The sequence below is a fragment of the Notothenia rossii genome, assembly GCF_949606895.1.
Source record: "Notothenia rossii genome assembly, chromosome: 1".
NCBI classification, from domain to species: domain Eukaryota; kingdom Metazoa; phylum Chordata; class Actinopteri; order Perciformes; family Nototheniidae; genus Notothenia; species Notothenia rossii.
This window is the reverse complement of record NC_136912.1, coordinates 41,605,747-41,630,172: the sequence shown is the minus strand read 5'-3', so window position 1 is coordinate 41,630,172 and position 24,426 is coordinate 41,605,747. Positions and strand designations below refer to the sequence as shown.

The window sequence follows — 24,426 nt, the reverse complement described above, 5'->3', positions numbered from 1 at the left end:
TCCCATTGATTGTAGCTGAAATATGAACAACCAACATTGCATGAAACATTTTGCCAGCTCTGATGCTCTAAATTTCCCTGCATTATGTGAAACCAATTATCTGTTATCAAAACTACCCAAACAGTAAATAAATCTAGTAAGGGAAAATGATTTGCAGATTGGCATAATGACAAAGTCTGTCCAGTAAGACATACATTTTTTTAATATCATATAGAACTTGTCTTTAAAATAACGTAAACTACTGGTTCACCAGTCTTTTGAACAACACAATGACCCCCTAGCCATCCTGCTGGGCTTATCATCTCACTTTGAAACAGTCATTTGCAAAAATAGCAAACTAAAGAGAGGAAAAACATGGTGATATCCAGCCAGGAGCTAATAAAAGTGGTTTTGCCATGCTGACAACCTACATTTGATACTTAAGTTTGAAGAGCACAACACAACCTCTATTGGGGGTCATTTTGTCGAATGGTGCCCCACTGAGACCCCATGATAGAGGGGCTAGAGCTGAGCGAGGGAGGGGTAAGAAGAGGTTGTGGTGCTGAAATTAACTGCTAAAAGAAATACATGCAAATCAATATTATCTTGTGAACAGGATGAAATTTGGAAAAAACAGAATGTCAGTTGTAAACAGCTGCAATTTCATGGGTTGAAATAATACGCTTAAGAGGGCGATGACCATAATGGCTACCTGCAGTGCCTGGAAAAAAGCAGAGCGCGCCCCCACCAAGCCCTCCATCTTTCATAGAGCTACAAACAGCCCTGGCTTCTCCTTTGGTCGGCCAGCAGCGGAATAAAAAGAGAAATCCTCCCCTGGGTTTGAAGTGAAAGGCCTGAATCAAACTAACACCGGGAGAGTTTTTCGTTCACTTAGCTACCTGCAGTTTCTGCATATTAGCTTCTCGTACTGCTGGTCCACATCCCGCAGTGAAATGAATACAAAATTACATTTAAGTTAACGCTACATGACATTTCCTTACATATCATTCTCCGTGCTTTTTGTGTTAGTTCTCGCTAGCTGTTTCAAAATTGTAAAAACCACCTGCAGGAGCTATTTGCCAATTTGGTAAAGTGCACCTGAAGCCATCTTATAGCTACGACCAACATCCCGGAACAGCGTGAAAGACAAATTATTGGAAATGTTAAATAACGGCATGCCAACATTGGAAATAAACAAAACATTAATACTTTGTATTGATAGCAGCAAAGAATCGCGACTCTAACAATTTCAGACACGATGGAGACCCCCTACCTTGGCAGCCCCTGTATCCACGACCCCCGCTGTTTGTGTATTGTCGAACCATGGCAGCCCATTGACAGCCTCCCCCGGATTGCCAATTTCCCGTTGGTGGTCCAGGGTTTCGCCTGTCCTTTCTCAGCATTGTGCAACTGGAATAGGTGCGTCCTCCCCTGTTCACGCTGCGGTTGTAGCTCCACGATCTGATTGGACAGCGCTGAGCAAGACTTCATCACTAGAACATCCCTGTCGTCATGACAACTTGCCAATATCCCAACAGGGGGTGTGTTTGTGGGAGGGTGGGGTTGCGAGGAGGCTTCATTCGTGCCTCCGACTTGAATACGACAGCGATGCAATTTACATCATCGTTACCTCACCGTCCGCCTCCCCCTGTAGGACCTAGCGGGCTAAGCTAATCTGTCCAGTTCACGATCTCGGAGAATGTATGGACCACTCCGAAAAAATCTGTAAGTCTTCAACCAGCTGTCCCATCAGGGTTTCTCAACCCAATGTCTCGCACCACAGGATGTCGAATCAGCTTAAAACGATGGCCATAATTATTATTCCGCCACATGAGATTCAGGAAGGCAATAGATGTTGCAAAGACGGGACTTCTCTGTGTAAAAAAACTAAGTTTGCTCTTCAGCAAGTACTGCATATTATCAGGCTCAACAAAAAAAAGAAGATTTTCACAAAAGAAATAGACGAAACCATGGCAACTTAAGGCAAACTTGAGAAATACAATGGACTTTGTATCCTCAAATGTCCTTTGTCATTGTAAATGTAACACTTCTCACCAACATCCTTCTCAAGTCTGAGGGCAATTTATGCCTGACTTAAAAGACTATTGTAGCAGTTTAACGTTCTGCTAACTCAGCAGTTTAGTTCAAAGACAAACCCAAATCCCATCGAATTGGGTTTGAACAGAGCAAGGAGATCAACAAAAGATGGAAAGAAGAGAGAAAAGAGAGGGAAAGTGGGAAGAAAGTAAAAGCAAGGCATTATCCTGTTGTCAGCCATGCTATCAGCGGCACAAACAGATGAGTGTTATGTGGGTGAGACTCCTGCTGTGCTGCTAGCCTGCTAGCACGCGATTAGCAGAGAGCATGCGGCTGGTTCCCAGGGTTCTTTCCCAGTTACCTCCTGCCGAGCTGGAGACGTTGACCTTGGTCACTGCTGGAGCTCTGCTCCCCTGGTAGGAGTGAATGCCGGGTCGGGACGGAGGGCCCTAGCCTCCACACTCCTTTGATTGCTAATCCCCCAAACATTGTGCACCACCCGACACCCTACCTGGCCTTCTAGCCCGAGGCTGCTTGGTGGTGGCCATTGAAAGCAGGTGATGAATGGGGTGTAGCTGCTGGAAGCCAGGCTCCCTGGGTAGCAGATGAGCTTCGCAGGACCACAAAGCTGCATAAATCAGTCCAGTGTGGTTGTTTTTGTGGATTTCAGATGAAAATGGATGCCCCCGCTTAGTACTTGTTATTTTCAGTTTTGATGAGTGAAAAGCATTTCCCAGAAATAACCCTATTTAAAGCATATTGGGCATTCACAAGACGTAAACATCTCCAACCAGGAAATGGCAGACTGTGCTACGAGATATCCGTCACAAAACTATTACATGGAGAATGGATAGAGAAAAGCTGACAACTGAAAACTAAAATAACAATGCTATTGCTAACCAGAGGAGCCGGCAGGAATTGATTGAGCATGGTTTGGGACTTAAAGTGATAGCATCCCTTTCTTCTAAACACCGCCCAGTATGGGTTAGAGCTTGAGTTTGTACTCATGTAAACGTAGCGATAGTGTGTCATTTCTTGTCATTTTGTGTTTAATTCCATATGTAAAGTCATTGACTGTGCTTTGACCATTGCGATGGGGACTATTGAAGAACACAATCTACGGACATTTCAAATGACATACATGAAAAAGAGATTTCCCGAGAAAACTTTTCAAAATATCCCTCAGGACAGTCCGACAAAAGCTAGATATTGTATAGAATTCACCATGGCTAACACAAGGCACCAATACAATAACACTTCTTAGTTAGCGCAATGGCGGTAACACTCGATTCTGCCAATTCAGATTTTCGCATGACATGACATCCCAAATCGTTCCTAAATACATTTCAAGGGGAGCGGCGGGAAAAAAAAGGAGGAGGAAAAAAAAAGAGCAATGGCACAGAATAAAAAAATGAAAACACAAACCTTCTCATTGTAACGTCAGCAGCATCTTCAGGAGAGACTGCTGGATGCCAGACTCTTAAGGGGAGCAAAGCTGAATTCAATGCCTCTTGTCAGGGGAGCTTGATGTGATTATCGCCCCCTGCTAGGGCTGGGATAGTGAAGTTGTCTGGAGCTGGCAAGGACGCTCAAACAGCACCGCGGGATGTCCCCTCGCTGTCCCCACTCCAGGAACATCGCTCCGGACGCAACAGGGGGTGGGAGGCATCCACCATCTTCACTAAAGAGCCTGTGTGTACACGGGGCTGTGTGTGCATGTGCGCATGTGTGAATTCAAGTTGTGTTGACATTATTGCTCTGCAATTTCTCACTGTTGTTCGACTGTTTCCATAGAGGCAAATGGGGGTGTTGAGAGAAGATGGGCCTGTTTGCTGCCCCCAAAAACTCATGTCAAGGTCAACTGCTGATGGGATAGTTACGGGCTTATTACTTTTTAATGCATTATGCCCCAGTGTGTGGAGTAATTTTAAGGTAGTCCCTAGCGTTTGTGCACATTTGTGTTTGCCTTTGAGTGGATACAAATCATTGTTTGGTCCGCCTAAGGAATATTCCCCTCCCCCTTCTATCCACAGAGGAGCCCGTTGCTCCTGGCTAATATCGACAGATCCTCTGCTGGCTATTGATCTATGAATTTGTACAATGTGATGATAACATTATGTCTTTTGCAGCATTGGGATTATGATCTGTCTGTTTAATTGTTTGTATCTAGTGTCTCTTGCAACAGCAGTTGATTTTAACAAAAAAAAAGTATTTTCCTTAAAATGCAGATTTGACTGGACTGCTACATGAATGAATTTACCTCACTGGCTTAAAGCTATAAAATATTTACAATTGTCTTTGAAATTATAAGTGCAAAATGTAAACGATGCATGAATAAAACAGAGTGATATAGGCCTCAGGATAATGAAGTTTTCTCCTAGGGCCATGTTTATGCATGCACAAAGTAACACATAACAAGGAAAATCAAACCACAATAAATGACTGTGCATGCGACACAATGACATAAATCTTGCCAGAGATGCATTTCTGTGAGCATTAACCACCCAGGCATGAGATCAAGACATCAGTGCCTTTTGGGTTTTGAGGGCATTTCAGCAGATTTCCCCACATTGTACCTCCCAGCCCCCGCTTTTGCTTTCTGTGCTGTCCCCCTGGAGGCAAAGGGGGCAAAATAAGACTTCAAAGCAACTCCAAAATAGTCCTGACAAACTCATTTCCTCATGTTACATGAAGGGGGCTGGCTCAGACTCTGGTATGTCTCAGCCTCCTGCTCTGTGCTACCTCATAACAAGCGGTGGTGACGGGATGCCATTTTGACAGAGCGATTATGGACAGTCTGACATAGACTTAAAAGGAGCCAGATGGGGGGAGAATTTACAAGGGCCTATCTACGGGTCATGCTGGGCACAGATGAGATGAGGAAATGGGAGCTCATTTAAGGGGATACTATTAGCAGTTTGGGACCACAAATGACTGCAGCTTGGAACTATATTAAGATGAAGCAGGGCAGGGACGTGCACAGGTACGGGCTAATGTTGCCCGGGCAACTGCCCTTTTTGGCTGACCTGTCCCTCTGGAGAGAGCAAGAGGTTTTTTTGTTTCTGTTGTGGCCGATTGGTAAGCCCACAATTAGTATTGTGGCGTCTTGCTGCGATAAAATACACCTTGTCAGCGCTGTCATCTGCCCCCAGTCACGTGACTTTGTTTAGAATCTGACAGCTTTAAGCAAAGGACAGCCCTCCGGCCTCATATGGCTATGGTGATCATACCAAATGCCCGCCTGGCTTTGGTGGCAAATCCCCGGGTCTATCTGTCCCCGGAAATGTACTTAAATTGATTTTGAGTTTTCTCCTGGCAGTTAGAGTAGGGGACAAACCAGGGGACTTTACTTCCTCTTCACACCGTCGGTTATTTACAAAAAAAACAACCCTTATTTGTTATTGTGCTTCTGTCTTTCTGTGTCTTTTCATCTGTAAACTCCCTCAACGGGGCCACTCGCTCTCTTTTCTTGATCGCCCTCTCTCACATACGGGAGAACACTTCACTGCCCGCTTCATTGTAGGATTTCTGCCATGTCTCTTCCACTTTAGTTTGACCATCTCTGTTATTAAGTTATGGAATACTACAAAAATAAGTAATTAGATACCTTAAGGTTACTGCGCTCATAATGATAAGAATAAGAATAATGCGTTTTGAACTGGTTTCATTAGTGAGTTTATTTAAGAAAATGACTTAGAAGCCCTATTTTATCAGTATGTCTGCACAGCAGTTACAATGGTCAAACTAGCCTACATTAAAACAGAATTGTCCCCATTTTGTCTTTAATAGTTAGTAACATTAGATATTTTAATGAGATATGGACCGCAAAACAAAAAATGTCCCTGGTTTTTATTTAGAAAAAAATTCAAAAGGCCTCATGTTTTTTTTCGGGGGGGGGGGGCTTTTTCTAGTTCTAGTTTAGAGTACTTCACCAATTTAATATTGCAGTCCTGAAACATTATCATACTCACAGAGAACAGTGGTTTTGAGAGATGTGATGTGTTGTAGCATGAGCATCCAGCCTGCAGCCTACAGCAGAGATGAGCAGCAGGCTGCAGAGGACTCTCTTCTTTCTCCCTCCACAACTCGAGACTTCATTTTTCCAACTTGTAATCTTAAGCCCCAATCAACGTTTTACATAGCTCCCTCTGGATCCACGTTTCCAAAAAAAGGCCTTTTAAAACGTTTTCAGTCCTCGCCAAGACCAAGCGGACTTTGATGTGTAAAATCCCCTTTAACATAATATCTTCTTACTTTTACCATTATCTTGAAACTATCATACTCTGAGGTTCTCAAAACCTCAGCAGATAAAACAGAAACTATCTGCATGGCTATCAAACCTAAAGGCTAAAAAACATTTCTTTTGAAGAGTGAATTGTGATATTGATTCGGTAGGAAACATGAAAACAATGAAGTTTTAAAAAAAAAAAGTCAACGTGAAAAGTATGTTCTCTCTTGTTAAAACCCAGACTTGCCTGTATGTGAATGTACCAGTATATTTACCAGTATGTTCTGAGTATCACATGATTTCACATCATGTGAATACTTGACATATAATATCTACATGTCACTTGTGAACCTCTGAAGAATGCCTGCCTGCGTCATGTTCATTTCATTTAAAGGTGTAGTTCCTGAGTTAAACTAATGTGAGTATGATACATTTTTTGTATCTTTCAACGTTCGAGTTTGCGTTCACAAAGGCAAAACTCAATGGTTCGGAAACTTTAAGAAAAAGTCATGAGTTTTCTCATTTGGCTAATTTGGACCAAACAGCGCTGGTGTGAAGACTCCCAGAGTATCCTGAAGTACATTCGTATTAGCCAATATTAAGTACCAAATAGAAAAAGACAAATCCTTTATCTGATAAATGAATAGATTATGAATGTTTGTCTATATATTGTATTGAGTGGTGTTAAGTAAACATGTATATCTGGGCATTTATGCTTTTACTATTTTCAAGAACATGATGACCAAACTGTCCAAAGAACAGATTCTGAAAGTGAATGATGTAAGGCTATGTCCTACAGTATGGGTGACTTTATAAAGAGAGTGTTGTATTCAATTTCAGTAAACACCCAGAATCATGAACTGCTGTCTCCAGTCTCTTTCTTCAAATATCCAGAACATATAAATTACACAACAAGTACTGCAAGAGGTGTGAGGCTCAAGGTGGTGATGGGTTTGTAGCGTGGCAGAAATTCATTAAATCAATCAGTTTACGTTCAGGAAGGAGAGATCAAGTAAGGGTAGGAAAAGCTTTACATGTCCTGAACTTGACTTGGCTGGAATTCCATCAAGAATTTGACACACTTATTACTGAGGAATTATAAACTGGCTTCAGATCTGACGTAAAACTTGGATGGAAACTATCCTTCATGGACCTTTTCCTATCAAAGGGGTTCTTCGTTTAAAAGTTTCTAAATATTTGTTTTCATTCTCATCAAGTCTGTGCAGCTGTAAAGCCTCACGTTGCAGCGGGGAATAAGTAATATTCTGTCAGAAATGTTAAATCTGATGGTTAGAAAGGAATATACAGATGATACACTCTAAAAACGAATTCAGGCGACCTTTCACCTCCACTTAAGTAAATTGCACGGTTGCAAGATAAAAATGTAAGTTAATTGATTTAGATAAACATTTTAAGTTGCACAAATGTATTTATAAGTTGTGTTGACGTAATAATGTTGATAATTACATCAACTTAATATTGTGTGTAATTTGAACTCTGATTTCTGCGTTAATTGATTTAAAACAAAATTCAAGTTGTAGTAAGTAATGCAACTGGCTTGATAACTTAATTGTTCTACACCTTGAGTTAAGGAGTTCAAGTCCACTCCCACTTAACATGCCTGGACAAGTTCCGACAGTTAAGACAAATAGAAATATACAAAGGACATTTTAAGGTGAGGGTCATCTTTTGTCATTCAAATAGATAGCCCAGTTGCACTGTATAGGCAAATTGCTGTTTGACCAAAATTAGCAGCCTTTGAACTGTGAATAGTTCTGTGAGACGGTACACTCTAAAAACGAATTCAGGCGACCTTTCACCTCCACTTAATTAAATGCATGGTTGCAAGATAAAAATGTGAGTTAATTGATTTAGATAAACATTTTAAGTTGCAAACATTAATTTATAAGTTGTGTTGACATAATAATGTTGGTAATTACATCAACTTAATATTGTGTGTAATTTGAACTCTGATTTCTGCGTTAATTGACTTAAAACTAAATTCAAGTTGTAGTAAGTAATGCAATTGGCTTGGTAACTTAATTGTTCTACACCTTGAGTTAAGGATTTAAAGTCCACTCCCACTTAACATGCCTGGACAAGTTCCGACAGTTAAGGCCCCGTTTACACGAGAACAAAACGGGTTGGATCCGCATAGTTTCAAATAGTCATTCAAATACAGTAGATAGCCCACCCATTCAGAATATATTCATTTAGGTCATTTCTCTTTTTTTCCTTTTTCAAAAAGAGCACAATACAATTGAAGTACGCAGAGAACTATAGCCTTGTCGTGTACCTTGGAGAAAAGGAAGAGGACCTTTTCAAGGAGTTTAGTGATGTAATTAAAAATCTTGAAATAAAATAAAATCCACAGGCACAGTGTAAAAACACAGGACAAAAGCACTGCTCTCTGTCAGTCACATTTTGAAGCATATTGCACTTTTGGCCACACCCCAATCAATAATGCTTAATAAGTGCTTCAAAAGGACATGAATATCGCCATCATCAGTTTCCGGTCCATACGATGGCAACCATCGTGGTCGAGGGAAACAAATGAATGAGCAAGCATTCTGCGTTAAATGTGTTCATACTGTTTGAAATAATGACTGTCGGCAGTGTAAAACATCTTTGTTACATCTTTTGTAAAATTGATGTGTGTGATCTGCAGATTGGTGGCCATTGAGAGTTTGTTAGTGTAGTTTTACAAAAACTTTACAGATTTTACATATTTGGCACTGGTTTTAAATATGCAAAGGCCTCTAACTTCGTTGTGATGGCAGCATGTATTTGCTGTGTCCCCATTTCCCATGGTAATATGGCTAATGTGTTTATTTATTATTTGTGGCGAAATTAAAATTTGTGTTATTTATCTTTTTTTTCAAGATTTAAATGAAGCTCAGCGTAAGTTATTTCAGGAAGACTGGGTGTATATACATTCACTCCGCAGCTGCATATAATCAGCTCATCACAGGCATTCTCTTTAACCTATTACATTTCACCTCATTCTCCAGCAGCCAATCAACTTGCTGCAGCCAAACTATAAAATGGTTCTCCTCTCTCCTGCAGTCAGCTGTGATTTCAGGTGTTCATGCACCTTATCATATGGCATGTGTCAATAAATGTTCAAACTAAATGAATTCTCTCCTGATTGAAACATCATGTGTTGAAATAAACAACTGCAGTTCAAAATAAAAAGTGAATTGCCTAATATTTTTGTTGTGGAATCAATTAATTTCTTTCTTTGAAGGAAAAAACATGAAAAAGCTAAGAAAAAAAACTAATGAATACAATATATTTGGAGCAACTTAATTTATAAATGGTTGTCAACTTAAAAACGTGTGTTCACAATGATGGTAATTAAGTACATACAACTTAAAATTACTTTTAAATAATATGGTAAAACAAGTTGGAACAACTTAATTTTTGGAGTAATCAACTTCAAAACTTGTGTTTATGCTACCAATTATTCAGTAAGTGGTAATTAAAAACACCCCTGATTGTAGAGGAAAAGCCTTCTCCCCTAACTCCAATAACTTTGTTGCTTTAAGACAATTTCATTAAAAGTTGTCTTAACTCAATAAACATCGATGCAAACTGTTGCGTTGATTTTCTTTGTTGAGCCAAGGCATTTGTTTTTAGAGTGTACAGGCACTATGTTGCCCAGAGGTTTGCGCTGTTGCTAGGGACTCCCCCCCGTTGCTGAGCTCTGATAGTGATTGGTTAAATGCAAGTGGGGGTGCTGCCTTGTATACATGTCAACAGGAACTGAAATAATGCTTCGGATGGTATTTTAATAAGTGGATCTTCCTTCAAAAGAAACCATTTACCCCCAAACAATAAAACATCTTGTTGCATATATTACACAGAGTCATGATTTATTTCAATCACAGAGTGAAATGAGGTAAGATTATTAATCAAGATTAGCTGATACTAATATCAGATAAGTCCAGGTTGTAATATAGCTCATGTAATGAAAGTACAAGTGAACCTGGGATAATAATTGGTATGAGCGCTCAATCTGTTCAGGAAATTGATATTGTCACATTTGCATTAGCACCACCTTCACCACTACCTCCTAGCCATAAACACGGCTAGATCTATGCATATACACGCCTGAGTTAAAAATATCCATTAAATGAGGTATGATTCATCAAGCACCAGTTCAAGAAATAATGAATGATGAATAAATGAATGTGAAGAAATTGATCTATCTGGCAAATTGCAGCCGGGCAGAACTGAGAATATCTACATCACTCCGCACTAAATATAGATTCTATGAAAGCTATTGACTTTTTTATGGCTTGAGGATACATTGATTTTTCTCTTTGTGTTTTCCACAGACGCAGGAAGAGGAAGAGCGGCTTCAAACCGATGTGCTGATAGCATAGACGTTTCCACAAAAAAATTATTCCAAAAACAGAAAAACCTTGCAGGACGGGGCAGACAAGGACACAGGACGGGGGGGCGGGGGGGGTGTTTGGGGGGTAGGCTGCAGAGTTTGAGCGGTGACACAAACCTGTTGAGCGACTCTTCCTCCCTCCTGCTCGGCTGCTGAGGGGAGGACACTTGTTTCTCGCGCAGAAGGGTTTTGATCTTTTTGCATCGGCATCCGCTTCCTCCATCTACAAAGGCCATGAAAGAGAATGAGTAATTCATCTATCTGTGTGTGTGTGTGAGGCTTGACCTATTTCTGCTGCACTGACATGAGGTTGGCATTTCAGCCTCACTAGCATAACTGCAGACATAGATGCATGAGGAGCCTGTTTTCCTCGCTCGTGTTAAGTCCTTTGAAAACAATAAATATTTCAGTGAGCGTACTTGCCACTTTTAGCTTCTCTAGCTATCACCAACCCTGTCACACACCAACAGGAAGTGTTTGATTATTGCTGTAAATACTGTAATTGGGGAATGAATTATGAGTGGAGATTTATAATCATTCAGCAGCATGGGGTCTATTTGCATTTACGTGATTTTATATTTTTTATATATTTCTAGTGTTCACAACTTAAGAGATAAGACAATGAAAGAAAGAAAAGAAATGACACTTGCAACATTAGTACAAGAATAAAAAGAGGGGTAATGGAATTTCTCAAAAAACAATGATGATACATAAATAAAAGATGACTGAATTTGTAGGACCGTTACTGACCGCCGTGCTGCACGTTATCCCACTACAAATATTCCAAAAATACTTACCAGTTTCCTCTTAATAGTCAAATTAGGCTCCCTAAAACATCCAAAGCACTCTTTCTGAATGAAATTAGTGAAGCCTCTCTGTTTGAATGTCATTCAACCATTTTTTAAAACCAGCAGAATGGGATGACTTTAAGAATTTAAAGAGTTGACCATGTCCAACATTGATGGTTGTTTGTGGCTTAACAAAAAACCTTGTCAGAAAAGGCAGGTCATGTGAGGAACAGATCTAACACTTCTGATTTGTTGACATTGGCTTCACGTTTCACAGACCTCACTGCGGTGTGTGTCTTTAATAATAATTGCCACGTGATTGGGATATTCTCCAATATCTAATAGGTTCCTCCTTGGCTCATGTCTAACCCTTCCATCAAGGTCACTGAAACTGAGGCTATAGTTTTCCTGTTGTACTGACAAAAAGGCAAACCACTACAAACCAAACCTCAAACTTAACAGAGGGAATTATTGGATAACTGAAACATGTCCTCATTGTTTATTTGCAACCCTGTATTTTCCTCAGGGAAATTTTGAGAAAACCGTTTGAATAGTGGACAAGTAGAGAACAACACCATAAAGAAATGAAAAAGTAGCTGGTCTTGGAATGGTTTTGGAATTGTCAAGTCCAACAAGTAACCGGCAGGGTCCCGGTCAGGATCAATGATCACCCTCTATTTTAGTTTTTCATTACTGACCGCCGTGCTGCACGTTATCCCACTCGTTACACGGCTACGTTAAAAAAAAAAAAGAATAAGGTCACGAAACATACTGAAGCATTTGAATGTTTTATTTCCCTCTCTCTTTTTCTGAAGACACCATGTAAACTACAAGAAAATAAACAACACATTTGCATTTGAGTTTACATTGGGTCTTTACAGTCTCTTAGGTAATATCCATTAATGAACTGCTAATACATTAGTACAACAAAACGTGGCTCACCAAATAAAATAACTTTACATATAGAGTATACAAATCTATATAAAACACACTATTAAATATTAACACACACACATACAGTATATTAACAAATGAGAAACATTTACCGTGTGCACCTCTTGAACCATGTGTAGATTATTTTACTGTTGACACCACCGTTATACATGGACTCTCTTCTACCGCCATGTTGCTTCTGACCCACAATACCAATGGGCAATACCCTTTGACCCGATTGTGGTCATGTGATTCACAAACTAACATCTTAAACATTATATAGTTTATTTTCTGTCTATCCTCTTCTGCTGTTCCACACAGTGGCCGTTTCTCAATGTCGAGTAGAGCAGCTGCAGAGCCACTATTTCAAGTATACTACGTCATCGAGTGGCGCCGAAGGACTGTTTAAATGTTGTTTAAATGCCCAGTATTCGGCGCCACTCGATGACGTAGTACACTTGAAATAGTGGCTCTGCAGCATGTGTACTGGACATTGAGGTTGCGTTCCGATAATCCAAAAATCAGCTCCTAAATTCTAACCCTATCTCCTATTCCTTGACCTCTGAGTGAAACGTCACAGGGTTAAGGGATAGTGGATAGGAGAATTCAAAAGGACTTAGGAGAAGAGACTGCGGTACTTTAGAGAATCCGAATGCACTTTTACTATCCGACGTGATCATGATCGGTTGTTTCCGTGAACGACCGAATATTTCCACGCCTTAAATGCTGCTGCTGCAAGGCATTGTGGGGCAGCATTTTCTCCTCTCCTTTCAGTAAGGGAGGTACAGTGGTTCCTAAGCTAAAGGAGGTTATAAAGGAAGTTTGAAACCTCCTTTCCTTTCATTTAGAGAATTGGAACGGCACTTAACATGGCTGCCGCTGAGGGACTTCCGGGTCATTTCACTTGGTTCGGAAGGTTCCTAAGCTAAATGGACTATTGCAACGCAACCTGAGAAACGGCCAGTGTTTACTTCCTGTCTGTCTTCTTCTGCTGTCCCCGGTAGTGTTTACTTCCTGTCTGTCTTTTGCTGCTGTTCACTTCAGTGTTTACTTCCTGTATTTGTTCTGCTACTGTTCCCTTAAGTGTTTACCTCCCGTCTGTCTTCTTCTGCTGATTTCTCTAACATCCGGCGCTCTGTCTTTTAACATCTTTCCTTCTCTTGTGCTGCTTTTATTTTCATTACAGCGGACATATTCGCCATCATGTATCCAAAGTTTTGTCTCTCCACAAATATAAAAATGAAACAATTGAACCGGAAGTGGTAAAATGCTAACTCACTTCCGGGTTTTAGGACTCGTCACTGCACCACTCTATAACTAAGGGATATTGTGCAGTGAGACGCTCATTATTGGAGAAACAACACCCGAGTGGGTGATCAACGAGCCCGACGCGAGAACACGTCTTTCGGGTGTTCGCTGCACCTTATCCCGCTTATTACAGCCACATACTAAACAAACTAACGATATGACACGTAATATAAATTTAAATTATTTTATTTACTTGAAAATGGTTGTATTGCTTCCACCAAGAAAATAAAACTCAACACAACGTCTTAATTTAAAATGAAGACAGCTCTGAATGATCTTTTCTGTGGCTGTCCAAGTCTGTTCCACTAACAAGTCCTGAAACACTACAGAGCCCATACTGTTTTCCTGTTAGTGTTTACTTGCTTGTCTGATTCTGTTGATTTATCTAACGTCCAGCACTTCGTATTTTAACCTCTTTTCCTTTCACTCTCTTGATCCTCCTTAGCAACTGTCATTATAGTGCTTAACAGCGTTCTGTACTACTGTCATATTTAACTCTGAAATGTCCGAATTGACAAATCAGAATCGAGTATTCAACTAAGCATGTAATAAGGGTTATTATACCAACTGCATCCCAATTATGACAAAACATTTTTGGCCATTTTAGTCTCATATACACATGAAGCCAGCTCCCCTCCATAGAGGAAAGAGGAAGCTTCTATCAAAGCTTTGATGTGGGACTGGAGACTGAGGGGAGTTCAAAGGGCATATCAAGGAAGAGAGAAACAGAGGGAAAGAGCGAGAGACAGGAGGGGGTTAGGGGCTAGGCAGGGGGGGGGGGGGGGGGACATGGGAAGACTCATGTCAGGCTTCCCTCAGGGATAGCAATGAGACTCTTAATAAGGACATGAGCTAATGAGGTCCAGGGACATTGGATACACAAAAACGTCTCCGTAACAGCTTCTTCTCTGTTCAGCTGATATTCCCGTTTCACCATCAGGAGCGAAACAAAGCGTTCTTCAAGATATGATCAATAACAGATTCTGGACTTCATATAAAGACCTCTAATAGGAAAAGCAGGGCCATGTGAGGAGTATGTTGCTATTTACCAGCGTTCCTTCATAGCACAATGTTATTCAAAACAGGATGCTTTTTGAAATAATTATGCAGGGATATTAGCAATGTCATGTGGCCATACACAAACAATCTCTTTCTGCAAACAGATGGAACATATCATGGATGGAAAATCCACTGTCCCACTTTTCTTTGGTAGTTATTGCAGTAAGAGTGTGGAAGGTCACATGATTGGGATCTGATTTCGGAAGTTTGAGATGTCAGCGGGAATGTCTCTCTTTTTTTACACGGTTGAAAGGTTCGGCTGTGATTCCATGCTAGACCATTTTCTTTAGATAGAAAAATGATTTAAAGACTGCATTGTTTCCTCCTTATCATTCTGAAAAAGCCCATGGGGAAAAGGTGTGGGGTTAGATCTGACATTCCTACATGTAACCCTCATTAAGCCGAGTGTAGAGGGAACGACTGGTTTAGATTCATGGCCATTCCCAACCCTCGCTCAATTGGTGCATCTGAAAAGACCTTGTGATAGAAACAGCATGCCACAGGAAATTGAATGCAGCTGCAGCTGTTGTTTGTTCCAGTTTTATGGGTCTTTTTTTTCTCTTCTGCTTTTCACACTCTTTCCAAGGAAAGGATGTGAAACACTTCATCATGATCCAGGGCAAAGGTCTTCTGCATGAGCTGTAAATCCAGAGGTTGTTTCAATGCATCTGATTGCATGGCATCATCTGCCCCCCCCCCCCCCCCCCATCTAAGTCCTTGGTGGGGTCTTTGCAGAATGTCTTCGTCAGCCATTACCAGGAATACTAGGAGTTCTGCAATCACAGCCTGGGTTTTTCTGGAAGTGGATGTCAGGCTCACAGTCAATCAGCGGCGCCACAGTTTGATCCGCGCAGCAGAGACAGCTTCAGTGTGACTAACGCTGCTGACACATTTCCTCATTGCCCCCATTATATCTCAACCAAACCGCTGGAAGTCGACTTGTTTATGTCAGCTTTCACAAGTGGAACTTCTTTCCGTCTTTATACATGCTTCTGATGCTCTTTTTAACTGGAAACAGATGATGTTTGTAGAATGGCATAAAGAAAAAATGCAATGTTTGTCAAGTTTATTTTTAAATGACGCAGCATTTTTAAAGGCCACCCCCCCCCCCCCCCTACTCGGATTGATGTTACTTAACCGGGATGTTAAACCGTCACTGTGCAGAATGATGGATATACAGCATTTTACATTAGACGGCTGTTTTTACATTCAAGAGGCCACTTCTTATGTCACAACTATTTTGTAGGCAAATAACCATGACTATATCGACCATAAACATACCTGAAATGAGTTATAATGTGGTCAAATTAAACATGTAAATTACAATTGTTTCGGGTATTTTCTATTTTAGAGACCATTATGTTTTAAGTAATTTTTTGGGGAAACATTAAATATTTCTGTCTGTCAAGTCCCTTACGAAAGAAGATGGTACCGTTTGTTATGACCATTACACAGGTAGAAATCGTAATATGCTCATTTCTAATAAATGGAGTCTTTACTGTTTTTCTCCTATAAAACTAAGAGTTTGAATAACATTGTAATGCATACATGCTTATTTTTAATTTGATATGGATTTGTATATATGTACAAGTGGGAATCGTAAATTGATCCTGTAAATGTCAGTGAGCAAAGAACATTATGAAGGAATATGTTACTTGACCCTATAAATCAAATGCTTTATACTGTGTCATGGTTCATTCTTGCATAGCCTTACTATGGTGTATAATTTCTTATAACTATAATAAATGGTATAAGAAGATTATTTCATGCTTACAATTTATCATAGACATGCTCCTCATAGAAAGTGTTACCATGACATGAAACCTACAGAACACATTTTAATTTTGGATATTGTCTGTTACACTTACGGTCAGTGGTGCTAGCGCAGTGGGTTTGAGCGTCACAGGTTCAAACCCCACTGCAGTCAGCATGTTGTTGTGTCCCTGAGACAATTCACCGCAAAAGCGTCTAACAAGTAACATGTAACGGTGAAGGTTCAGACACAAAGCATTTTTCAAAGTGTTGAGACTGCTCGCGCTGCGCTCCGCAGCAAACAGCTGTTTGCTTTTCACCCAACAACGACAACCACCTCACTAAACGCTATGTTGTAACGTTAATAAACTAAACAATTTAACAAAATTGCTTGTCAAAATACTAATACCACAGGACCATTTTTCTTTTTAAAACAATACTTTTACTTTAAAAATCAATGCATTCTAATGCCGGGTCAATTTGACCCCGGTGGCGGTTTTAGGTATAAAAAATCTCTGGCGGTTCTAGTGTTAAACAGTGAATAGCAGCAGGACATTGAAATTAAATATACCTTAGCTTTGAACCTTGATCTGTCATTAGTCCATGAAAGGACAGGATGGGTTTAGGAGAGGTCGTGATGTTAAAGAGGATCTCTCTGGGTCTGTCTGCACGCTCACAGTCAAGGTCTGGAACGTCTTCCCCCCACCTGCTGCAGCCCGTCAGCACCCCCCCCCCCCCCTGCCAGCACACACACCTGCTGCCCCCCGTTCCACTGCTGCTCCTACCTGCTGAGTGAACAGCTGCCCACACTGTCTGTAAACTCAATCACTTTCTGTCAACACTGCTGCCTAACGTCAGTCCTGTGACCTAGGGTGCCATCACAAAGCTTGTCTGGAGGGGAGTTTATTTTTGGAGTTAAGTCAGACGGGACAGTACAGTTTTATAGTCAGGTAAGCACCAAATGGGTCTTGGTCTGTTTTTGTGTATCAGCATACCTTTGAAGGTTGTAAATGAGGGGCCCTGTGGTTCAGGGTGTCCGCGGGGTCTTAAAAGGTATTACAAGTTGATCAATCAATTTAGCGAAAATTAAGGCTATTAAAAAGAATTAAACGGCATTTTCCAAGGTATTAAGAAGGTCCGGAGTAACGACGCATAGCGCGCATAGCGCGCCGTAAAATTCTGCTTCTTATTTTAAGTTTCGTTGCCTTGCTCCGCCTGGGGGGGGGGGGGGGGGGGGGGGGGGGGGGGTGTTTTGGGGCGCCACTGATGTTGATGAAAGCTGGTTCGAGGGGCCCACAGACTCTAGAATCGCCACTGTCGATGGGGATCAAAGCTGTCCGGTCCCACATGCTAAGTAATCAGTGGCGTTTTCTCCTGGAGGCCAAGGGAAGCCAGGCTTCCCTTGTTTTTTCGGATTGTAGTTATAATTTCAATGAATAAATAAAAACACTTCGTTTAGTTTCGGAAATTCTGTTGGGTGTTGCTGCCGGCCCGTCTCTCCCCATTCTCATTGAGTATTTTACAAAGAGTGAAACAGCGCCCCTCTAGATGTTATGGTGAAATAGTAGATTGCACTCTCTGTGCGAGAGGAGGCCAGCCGAAATTGGCTTCCCTTGGTGAAAAAAAATTGAGGGATTGACCAATCAGACAAGGCTCACGTCATGCCCCTGCCAACTTGTGATTGGTCAGGGCCATGCCAAGGGAAGCCAGAGGCGACAATTTAGTGTTGCAGTGACGCGTCATAAAACCCGGAAGTAAGCTGCGCTCGGTTTCCCTCATGTATTTATAATAAGACAAATCGACAAAAAAGCAATGGATTTCTCCATAGGATTTGGGAAAATAGCTTGAAATAAGTTAAATGGAAAACGAACCTGTTAGATAAATGCACGTTTTGTTCAGTCGGATAATATCCACATGTCTGCCCTACTTTTATAATTTTCCGCTACAGCAGCAAGAACAAATAAAATCTGATGACAGGCCATTTCCCAAACTGGAGCTGTGTACAGCGAGGAAAAAAGGAGCGAAACGGACGTAAAACGTTAAAGGTCTCCTGATTTAGTTTGTGAATGAATGCTTATTAGAGTTTCGGCTGGAGAGTGCGTGCGGACCTGTTGGTTAGATAACAGGCGTGTGTAAGTCCTGCATCTGTATGATACAAATGTGTGTAAAATGATAACGGGTGCTGTAATCACTCATCTGGTTATGTTATTACATTGACCACCACACCCCCATCCCAAAAGAAAGGACGTATTATTGGCTTCCCCTAATTTTTTCTCCACGCCACGCTACTGTAAGTAATAGCCAGAAAGCCAATCCGTGACTCCCCTGACTGCAAGTTGCTGACACACACCGCTGTGACTCTCTGCACAGAGGAGCAGCGGAGTCCGGCCGATGCTGCTCCTCCAAGAAAGAGATACACGTTCACTAAGCCAAACAAGAGGGGCGTTCACACCAAGTTCTTTTCCCACAATAGTTAATGAGAACTTAGTTAATCAGAACTATTTTAGTTCTGATGAACTAAAGCAGGTCGTGTTCACACCGGAATAAGTCCCTGAGGGAGGATTAGGCAAATGAAGCCGCTGACGTCACTTCTTCTTCTTCTGCTTTGGGTTTACTGGCAGGCTGCAAACAACTTCACGGCTTATACTGCCACCCAAAGTCCCCGGCTTGGGGACTTCCGAGTAAATCGCCAAAACGCCGACACCTCCTCATCTCCACTGCTCCCGTGTTTTTTTTTGTGTTGCCATAAGTTAGTCTTTCTGCGTTTCTGCGCTGGGCTAATGCTAATAATGCTAATGCAAAGATAATAAAATGGCGGCTTCACAAAACTTTGTTGGAGTTTTACGGGGCGTGGTTTGCATTCCGCCCAGCCAATCAGACATAGGAACCTTTTTCTCCCACGAAAGTCCCTGCTCTCTTGCAGGGACTGAAAAGGGGGTAAAAATGGTTCTGATGAACTAATTTAGTTCAGTGGGCTTTTTGGTGTGAACGCAAATATATCTGAGTTCTGATGAACTATTGTGGGAAAAGTACTCCGGCGTGAACGCGCCATATATCCGGTCACAGTGATCTGCTATTTTAAAGTAAAGTCAACACATATCGACCCTAAATATAGTCTATATTCTAAATCAACTACTAGGCCTACTTTCTAATGGTTTCTTTTTTCTAATAAACCTTGCATTGAGGTCATCGATGAGGTCTTCAAATGTATGGAAAGGGTCTTAAAAAAGGTCTTTAAAGGTGTTAAATTGACTTCAGGATTCCTGCATATTCCATTTGTGTATTTGACAACAAACTCTCACCAGATATGATGATTGCCCTTGTGGGCTAGCATAGTTATTGTTGTGGTAAAAAATTATAGGAAATGGCATAATTAAAATGTTCAAAATTAACGAGGACTTCTTCTCTACAATATTGTTGTGGTTCATTTTTGGGTAAACATACCCACATGTTAATCTTTTGTTTGTATAGTGTTGTGTTCAGTGGAGCAACTTCAATCTGAAGCACAGACCTTCTGACTGTTATTGCTGCACCATCAGGGTACATTTTGTGATACTGTATGTCTCAATGTGAACTGAAAGGCTTTATAGTCAGCTCTGTCAGTGTACACAAACAAAGTCTGGTTTCGTGCGATGCTGTAAAAAGTACAGCTTAAAAACTGTATCTAAACTTATCAACGTCTGCATGTAATTAACAACTGACTACCAATCAAATAAAGAAAGTACAATTTAAAAAAAACAATATGTATTGTCAATTAACATTGAACTATACAGATATACAGTGAATAATGTGGATATGGGTAATGTTCCTCTCGGGCTGCATTTAAAAATAAAATAGAGAAAATAAATAAAATAGCTTTTGAAAATGTGTGCATCTTAAAAGTGCTTAATTTTACATAAATAAAATGTGTAGCAGCAGCTTGAGTTTCCCTTTTTCTTTGTTAACCGTTTCACATCATGGCATAACAGTTTCAGACAATTATAGAACAATACCAGTCTTTACACATCAAAACAATTGAACAGTTTTAAAGTTTCTCTTTCTTTGCAGTCCATCACTAACTTTTTTTTAATTCAGTGCGAGAATTGAGCTTGAGCTTGTCCTGCCAGGAGTTTAAATCTGGGCTGAAATGGTGTCAGGGCCATTCTCATACACACATGCAGGGCCATTCTCATACACACATGCAGGTGCTCATTGGTTAGCCTTGGTTAGCCTGCCCTGGAACGATATTTAGTTCATATTTTTATATTTATTTTTGATCCTGGTGGAATTATCATATTGGGCTCTGAGACTGCTTATTTTTTGTGACCTCAGTTCTGACTTGAGAGGGAATGTTTGGTCACTTTGTGTTTTGTCTCACAGTGGCGTTTTGGCACTTTTAATGAGCGTCACGGTCTCTGAACGAATGAGACACCCTGGTTCTGTGCTCTCAGTGGGCAGGATGAACATGAATGAGTCCGTCCACTCAGGGTTAAAAGCTCTGTTCTCACTGTCCACTTTCCTCTTCTTGGAGAGCGCCATGTGTAATTATTTGTCTCTCCCTGTCTGCCGCTAACACGCCCGTTCATTCTCCTCTCCGTCTTCTCTCCCTGTATCGCTATATTATTCTCTCACTCACTTTCCTCTCCGCTTTTATCTGTGGCTCGCTCGTCTCTTCTTCTGTGTTTCTCTCCCTGTAATGGTCACTCGTCTCTTTCGCCCCCTGTTGGCGGCGGTTAAAATGGAATCGCCCTGTCAAAATTGAATTCCCCTTTTAATGTATTGATTATAGACAAGTTTACGCGCCAAAACACGGGTAGCGCCATGACACTACACAAATGCACTTCATTTCCGCCGGAAGTCTTTTGCACAGCGTCTGTCGGTGTAAACCGATGTAAACAGTCAGACGGGCACTGGTGTAAACACAGCGATTTCGATGCTAACAGTGATGCTAGCTTGGGAACACGATTCTACTTCTTTGACTGGAGATGGCGTTACTCTCCCCCACCCGAATTCAGTGCAAAACTGGGAGGATAACATGACGACGTGGCCCAGCATAAAACCAAAATAAACTACCTTATTTAGGTCATGCCCACAGGAGCCAACAGTTGTCTGTTGTTTACATAATGCACAATTTACATGATCTCTTTATGCTGTGCAATATATCATATGTGCCTGTACTGTTTGAGTGAAAATAAAGTTTGATGTAATTTAATTTCATTATTGCACTGTTATTGCATTATTGCATTTCATATGTTCCTTAGAGTGCTACAATTTCTTTTAACACAGTTCATCATTCATATTAAGCTCATACTGTACATAAATAACACTGAATTAATTAATTGTTGAGAGGAAACTAAAGAAATGGCTTCAACAAGAAAGATCACATGTTTAATCCTAACAGGTATTACAAATTAAAATATAAAAGCAGCCCACACAATTACATCACTATGAAAATATTCATATATAATATTAAAAAATACAATGCATGCAGTATTTGTTGTGTTTATCTGTATTTAATGAACAACATGGGTGGGTGCTGGGTGCTGGTTTGTGGTCGTAGCACTCTCTATCTAACCACTCGTTCAGGTGCTTTCTCGAGTGATTGCAACCAACTACCGCACACGTAGTTCCCGAACCACTTTTCTTCATGTTGTAATTGTTATATCCTCTTTGTCTCTGCGATATCAGTGCTTTGTCGGCACAACGGAGCTAGCTAGCAAAACAAACCCAGTCCGCCAAAACGGAAGTGCATTGCATCGAAGGGAGGAGTTCAGGATGTAGAGCGGAAACGGCTCAATAACTTGTGTATAGGTCCGGGTCCGTATAGGTCGGCGTCTGGGTCCGGATCCGGACCGCGGTCCGCCTGTTGCCGACCCCTGATCTAGAAGAATACATACTATGCTATTCATTCTCTCTCTTACTTTCTACTGTGTAAAGAGATTGTGAGAGTTTCAGGAACAAATATTGTCTCTCTTTTTGTCCTGATCCATTTATATAAAAACCTGTCTGAAAATGAGCTGATCAGATTTTGGCCACTTTATGATGTCATAGTGTTTTTTTGGCTTGTGTAACCATTAGCCAATCACTATAAAACGTTATTAAAATCTACTTTATAGCTTGCAGTAACTCACGGGAAGCTTCTTTTATTTTATTTGTATTCATAATAATTTGCATTTTTCGTCAGAATGTATTATGGCAACCCTGTCTCCTAAAAATTACGTTCCAACAGAACTAAACTGCATTCTCAATTACGTTTACCAAGAAACGTATTTTCTCCCACGTTATGTTCGTTATGAACGTATCTCAAATACGTTTATTTTCTACATATCTTCTAGAAACACATTTTCTCCCACGTTACGTTTCCTATGAACGTATCTTAAATACGTTTATTTTCTACATATCTTTACCATTTATTGTCTTGCTTATGATAATGATAATAGTCATTTATAAATATCATTTTAGAGCACACATTTGAAATCAGTAGGCGAGGCTGTAATTTCGCCAGCTGTTACTCTCATGAGCGAGGCAGAACATAATAGTTTTAACATGCCAAAAAGCTGCTGTGTCGTTTATTGCACCTCAAACATTAAAACAAATCCAGAGTTACGTGTTTCTGTACTTCCTCTAAGAAGAAAGGACATTCTTCTTAGAGGACATGTAGGATTTACATCATGGCCGTGTTTTAAAAGTATGCATGGCGAAGAAGAAATACACTAACGCTACAAACAGGCACAACACTGTTACTCTGTTTTTACTGACATGTAAGATTTGATTTCACCTTGCTCTATTTTTTTTAACACACGTTCAAAAACGGGAACATTTTCGGGAGTTTCAACTGGGTAACAGCCACCGAAAATGGGGACTCTGCCCGGAAAACGGGGACGTTTTGGTCACCCATCCGACTGTGTTTACAGCTAAGCACACAGGCTAACATTAAGACTACAAGCTCACTTGGGGTTGAGGGGTTTTTACACGTTGCTTGACTGCCTGCCCACATATTTTATCCAAACATAGTAACGTGTGTTGGGGGAAAATAAGGATTTAAAGTTATTTAATAATTGTGACATGTATTGTACTTTTTGATGGATGAAAGATGCTCAAAGTGAGGGGGCAAATAATACAACTGAGGGGGCAATGCCCCCTTTTGCCCCCTCGTGGCGCCGGGCCCGTAAGGACCTCAGAAAACTTCAATTTAAATATAATTTAAAGGGGACCTATCATGCAAAATGCACCTTTGTACGTCTTTTATACATGAATGTGTCCCCGGTGTTCCAGGGAACTCACCAAGTGTCAGAAAACACAACCCTCTCTATTTTCCTCCTTAGCCAAATCTCAACAAAAAAAAAGGGGCTGCAACGGATCTGAAAAAAACGGATCCAGATTTCAACACTTTTCTACGTCACAAAGAGGTGCTCCGCTTATTGGTCAACTCTCCACCTATCAGGGGAATGAGCCACGGCCACGTGCATTGCTAAACCTCTCATTCGCATATACTGTAGGACGGTCCATTTGGCTATTCAAATGTTAACGAAACGGACAGACTTCCGTGCACATTATTCTTGCCAATTAGCCAAAATATGAACGGAATAAGTAGCAAGCATCGTAACAAACAGAGTAAATTAAATAGGGACAACAGCTTGTCAACTAACCATTCAGAAACGTCCTGCTGCAACCGAGATGTTTGCACCTCCGCCAAAACCTCCGCTGCTTCAGGGTCAGTTTCTGGATCAAATTGATAAAATGCTTGAACACATGCATTGGTCTGAGATGACATGTTTATTCCACACTTGTAATCACAGCAAACATGGTAACGTGACTCTTGCCGGCTCATGCCCCCATCTTCTGCAGGGGGGCGTGGTCAGCTGCTGCTCAGAATTTTCAAAGACAGGCTTGGAATAGAGCGAAAATGAGCGAAACGAGGCATGGCTAAAATATTATCTGTTTGGTATTTTGAAAAATAAAAT

General features: G+C 40.8%; 1 protein-coding gene across 1 annotated transcript in view; it reads right to left on the bottom strand.

Annotated features, from left to right (window-relative positions):
* The window catches only part of LOC307038800 (uncharacterized protein), a 79,873-nt gene extending 55,667 nt beyond the window's left edge, over nt 1-24,206 (bottom strand). The window contains exons 1-2 of the mRNA XM_079680476.1: nt 24,112-24,206; nt 10,761-10,866 (exon numbers count right to left, since the gene is read on the bottom strand). Coding sequence (XP_079536602.1) covers nt 10,761-10,853 — 93 coding nt within the window. The 5' untranslated portion in view covers nt 10,854-10,866; nt 24,112-24,206. The remainder of the gene's footprint in view (nt 1-10,760; nt 10,867-24,111) is intronic.
* Between the last annotated feature and the right edge of the window lie 220 nt (nt 24,207-24,426).